This window comes from Cryptotermes secundus, unplaced genomic scaffold (assembly GCF_002891405.2).
Source record: "Cryptotermes secundus unplaced genomic scaffold, Csec_1.0 scaffold43, whole genome shotgun sequence".
Taxonomy (NCBI): domain Eukaryota; kingdom Metazoa; phylum Arthropoda; class Insecta; order Blattodea; family Kalotermitidae; genus Cryptotermes; species Cryptotermes secundus.
In genome coordinates this window covers 6,084-11,310 of record NW_019723298.1, presented here as the reverse complement: position 1 = coordinate 11,310, position 5,227 = coordinate 6,084, and the positions used below count along the sequence as shown (strand labels likewise).

At 41.0% G+C, this 5,227-nt stretch overlaps 2 protein-coding genes across 7 annotated transcripts in view; one reads left to right on the top strand and one right to left on the bottom strand.

The window, feature by feature from the left end:
- LOC111861624 (B9 domain-containing protein 1) overlaps positions 1–4,642 on the bottom strand; it is a 22,371-nt gene extending 17,729 nt beyond the window's left edge. For 2 of the 5 annotated variants that reach the window (XM_023846336.2, XM_033750399.1), the window contains exons 1-2: positions 4,194–4,420; positions 2,254–2,365 (exon numbers count right to left, since the gene is read on the bottom strand). In XM_023846336.2, the coding sequence (XP_023702104.1) occupies positions 2,254–2,365; positions 4,194–4,355 (274 nt within the window). In that variant the 5' untranslated portion in view covers positions 4,356–4,420. Of the gene's footprint in view, positions 1–2,253; positions 2,366–4,193; positions 4,427–4,452 lie in introns of those variants that run through there. The other 3 variants (XM_023846338.2, XM_023846337.2, XM_023846340.2) reach the window with 3 other exon arrangements.
- Positions 4,643–4,674: 32 nt separating this feature from the next.
- Positions 4,675–5,227, top strand: part of LOC111861651 (endoplasmic reticulum-Golgi intermediate compartment protein 2) — a 6,121-nt gene continuing 5,568 nt past the window's right edge. Inside the window, exon 1 of one of the 2 annotated variants that reach the window (XM_023846393.2) lies at positions 4,675–4,724. The gene's annotated coding sequence lies outside the window, so the exon portion shown is untranslated. Of the gene's footprint in view, positions 4,815–5,227 lie in introns of both variants that reach the window. The other variant, XM_023846392.2, reaches the window with a different exon arrangement.

Here is a 5,227-nt window from a genome sequence, read left to right as displayed (position 1 = left end):
GGGGAGTGGATGTATAGATCCAAATTTTCTTGACCTCGGCACTAGTTGGAGGTGAGTGGTCAGCTTCACGCCCCGGCCGCTTTACCCCCGGGGAAAGAGCCCCCGGTACCCATTGGATAGGAGGTTGGATGGACCCCAGAGCCGGTCTGGACGATTTGGAGAAGTTAAAATTCTTGACCCTACCGGGACTCGAACTCCGACCCTTCACAGTCGTCCAGCCCGTATAATAAAATTTGGCTTAACCGGGTTTTCGATTAACCGTGACTTCCATCCCCACCATTAGCCCGGATAATCGAGAGTTGACTGTATGTTTAATACCTATTAGCTTCTATGTACGCATCCATAAAATGTAATAATACTTATCTGGGTAAGTGGTTTGTGATAAAGTCTGTACTGGACACTTTAAATGCCCAGTATATAGCACAGACTGGTTGATTTGAGAAATAAAATGTAATGAGCGTGCGTGAACTTCTTGCCAAAAGTATAATACAAATCATTTATGACGCACAATAATTCTGCAGTAAACGGATTAATTCCACTGATTTCTTAATCCTACTAAATTATGTTTCTTAAACTGTTAATTTGATATAAGTGGAATATATATTAAAATAAACTCTCCATTAGAATTTCTAAATAACATGTATGAAATGAAAATTCCTAGTAAGTTGAATTATCGCATCTAAAGTCAGGTATATTCTCATGAGACACATTAAAACTTTCAAGAACCACTGATTATATGTACATCTCTAGCACCAGGTAAGCAGGGCTAAAAGTAGATTTTTCAAATTTCAACTTATGACAAAACCATATCCGCAGTTTTTTCTCTGTTCACTGGTATTAAAGGCCTAAGCCTAGTCTTATTACAATGAAAGTTACAACCACGGTACCTAGGTCATAAGTCAGAAATACTAACACCTCACCAGTATAAAAGTCTTTAGTCAACATATGCCCTTTCTAAAGATTTCTAATTTAAGCCAATCACAACAAGCATGTAAGATACTTAAACATGCAGTGCATATTTTGATCTAGACTGAGACTTTTATTTATGCATATATTATTTTCAGATCTTATTCTTAACTAGACCACCTCTGTGGTCTAGTGGTCAGCATTCCTGGCTACAGATCCAGAGATATGGGTTCGATTCCCGGCGCTACCAGATTTTTTCGGAGAAGTAGTTGGTCTGCAACGGGGTCCACTCAGCCTCATAACTGAGGAGCTATTTCAAGGAAATAGCGGCTCTGGTCTAGAAAACTGAAATTAACGACCATGGTGATTCATTGTGCTGACCACGCGACACCCTCTATCCACAAAAGTTGGCACTAAACTTCGCCAACAAGCGGCGGTTGCTCTGTCGGTATAGTTTGCTTGAGGACTAAAATCACACAGTTTGTTTCAGTTATTTTGTCTTCTTATTCTTAACTGGGGCACGCAGTAGCATAGCTGGTTGAGGCACTATGCTACAAGCCAGAGGGTTCGAGTCCTGATAAGGGGGATTTTTTTTTTTTCAATTTACCTAAACCCTCACAACCTTATGGGCCTTCATGGCCTATTACAGGGACAGCTTTACATTTTATAATGTATATTATGATCAAAAGGTGAAGATAATGCATGTAGATTGTATTATTTGTTTACATGTGATACACTGTTGTACTTTCCAAACTTCTTTCTCTGCTGCCTGTAATACAGTTTTACAGCCACATAATATATTACTTTATGATTATGTCAGTACGTTTGTAAATATACCTCACAGAACAGAAAACTAAAATTTATATCTTATGCTCTTCCATACCATACACTTAATGTCAGAGAATGATCTGATAACAATAGTAAAAGTAAAGCTATCCCTGTACCGGTCCACGAAGGCTCATAGGGTTGTCAGATGTTGAGGGTCCCACATTATCTAGACAATCGGCTCAAAGATGGAGGTAAGGCTGTCAGCCTTACGGGCCGGCCGCACTTTACTCCCCAGGAAAATTATTTAATTACAATCATAATTCCTGGTACTCATTTCTGTTAGAGGCTGAGTTGACCCCACGGCCATAGTGCGGCTGGAAGGATTAGGTCAATTGAAAAAAATCCAATGACCTCATCGGGACTTGAACCCATGACCTTCCGGCTTGTAGCATAGCCCCTCAACCAACTACGCTACCGCGTGCCCCGATCTGATAAAAATACAAATACAAATTAAGTATCTATCATTAAAATATGTCAAAAATATCCTCTAATAACATCAGTACAATAAACAGAACTTACAGCCATGAGGATTTGTACTCTTGAATGTGACATCCAGTGGGAAATTCCATACAAACAGTTGTCTCTCATCTCTACTTCTCTTTACAATCTGAGAAATGCCTTCTTCCAGTCCCTAGAAATGGACATCAGATTCCACTCAACAACTGCTAGTAGTCCTGCTTACCATTACACCACAGCTATCAAGTTCTGTTCTCCAAAGTTAAACCATCACTGTCTACCTATATGTGATACCCACTGCTGTAAATGGGTTATCATACTAGAGGATCACATGTAATATAAACAAACATTTAATTTCTAGTCAAACAGGTTCATATGGTAGCAGTAGTGCAGGACTACTAGTAAGGATAGTGAAATTTAATTCAATAAAGGATTTTTATATGCAAACTTTTGTAAGCATCTGTTGTGGTAAAATGTTCCAAGCAGCTCTAATATGACAAGCTGGATCTACGGTTCTCACATCAGTGGCTATGAAGAGTTCTATCTTATGGAATTTAACATCATGCTGTTGAAAGCCAACCTTCTCTGTGCCTCAGGAGGATAGACAGGGAACAGTAGTTAAGAGTGGCCTCCCCATGCAGAACAACCATGCTGGTTTTGAGGTTCTCACAGTAGTGGATATGAAGAGATCTGTCTTCTGGGATATGTCATGTAGTCCAGTGAAAGTTGCTGCTCTACATGGTGTTATGTCCCAGATGACCGAATTCTTCTCAAGTGATATGTCTCTAAATAATTAGAAAACTCTTATTACAGCCCTCAGCTCCAGAGATTTTAAATTTAAAATGGAGGCAGTACGGTTTCAAAATTTAATGACCGTTACTAGACTGTATAGTGTTATAACCCCGAAGATCACGCTATGAATCTTCACAAACATCAAAACCCTAAATTTCAACTTCACAGTTCACCTTTCCCAATGTAATAATCACAACTATCCCCTAAGCATCTTTATCAAGTGAAAGTATGAAGGTGATTCAAAAAGTATCTGCACTTTTGCTGCTGTCTCCAGATGATGGTACGGGGACAATTCATTACATTTATGGNATCAGTACACTGCCTGACATAGCCTTGGAAACACTGAGTAAGCTGCAGACAAGCAGAGAGCATGGCTGCACCAATTTCAATTTGCACCAAAGAACTGAGGGCTGTGGTTTGTTTCTGTGGGCAGAGGATGTTAAAGGGGTTGAAATTCACAGATGTTATGCTCAGTATGGGGACAGTTCATTACATTTATGGAGTGTGTACAAACACACAGAAATATTTAAGAGAGGCAGGGCAAGCATAACTGATTCAGAATGCTCTGGATGGCCAACCATAGCAACAAATGGCAACAAACAGGAACAAGCCAGGGTCATGATTCTCAATGACATTAGCAAGTGCAAGGTATTCTAACATGTTTATGAATTGAAGTGAGGCCAGTCATTCATACAAAACAATGAAGAACATTATTATAAGGTCTTCTCATCTTGCACAGCAACGCTTGACCTCATACACGTGCCCATACTAAGGAAAATCTCCAGGAGCTGAAAATTGAACCTCTCAGCAATCCAGCATACAGTCTAGACCTTTGGATTTCCATCTATTTGGACCTCTAATGGGGGCTCTTGGAGGTCACTGATTTGTAGACAATGATGTGAAGAAAACAGTGCATGACTGGCTTCACACTCAGCCCAAGCAGTTTTTTTCTGATGGCATCAGAGAAACCTTGTGGACCTCCAGACAAGAGCGTTCATATGGTTGCGGACTATGTAGAAGAATGATACACCCGTAACCTTCCATACTAAATTCAACTGTGGGGGGAACCAGAAATTTTTCTAATCACCTTTGTACAAGACAATTTGGTAACTCTAAAATGAATCATCTTCGCTTTGCTTATTTTAACTAACTGTATCTAGTAGTTTCATTAAAGACATTTACTTTAATGCCAATAAGTAATGAGGCGTCACCTTGAGGACAAACAGGTATGGTATGCAGATCCGCACAATATTCTTAACCTCTACCATAAAAAACTTCACGATTAGGATCTTCTGAGATGTGACGCTGTGCTGCTTCGTACGTGGTATCAACGTTTCGGAGGAACCCACTGCCTCCACTACACGGCGTAGCATCCCAGAAGACCATATTCTTCATACCGCCGTGAGAACTTCAAATCCCTCATACATGATAACCAGCGGAAAAATACCATAAATACGAAAATCATCTCACCGAAGTAACAACCCAATCAGGACCATATACAAAACAGTATTTGCAATATATATCATCGAATTCATGAAATTCGGCACTTTCAATCTGTCCAGCAAGAGAAATCATAAACACTCCAGCCGCAGTCATGATTTGACACATCAACAAACTTCCATGGCACACTCTCGGCTCTCGATTGCTCTCGATCCACTCGATCTCTCGATTCTTTCAATTGCAACGCTGTTTCTCAATTCGATCTGCCTTGTGGACTTTAGTGCTTTGTGCTGTTTTGTGGTGTAAGCGATGTGGCTCTCATATTTATTTTGTCATGGTTCAGCGCAATGTTAGTCCTTGACTCGAAGAGATAATCTATTATAAATTGAAAGGTTAACATATTTTTGTAACTTACGCAATACAGAATGGGAAAAGGGACAGGACGGCCGGTATAGCGACGGGTTACATGCTGGACGGCCGGGGTTCGTTTCCCGGCAAGGCCATGACATTTTTGTCTTCTCCATAGTGTTCAGACCGGCACGGGGGCCCACCCAGCCCCCAATCCAATGGGTACCGGAAGTAAAGCGACCGGGGCGCGAAGCTAACCACCCGCCATCTAGTGCCGAGGTCAAGAATGGTGGAGTTATAGCACCACTCCCACATACGTCTTCATGGCGTGGTGCGGAATTTATGAAGTACAGGGACAGCGTAACCTTGTATGTGATACAGAATTTGGTGTGTATTACATGAGGCAGTATGCTACAAGCCGGAAGGTTGCCGGTTCGAGTCCCGATGAGGCGTCCCC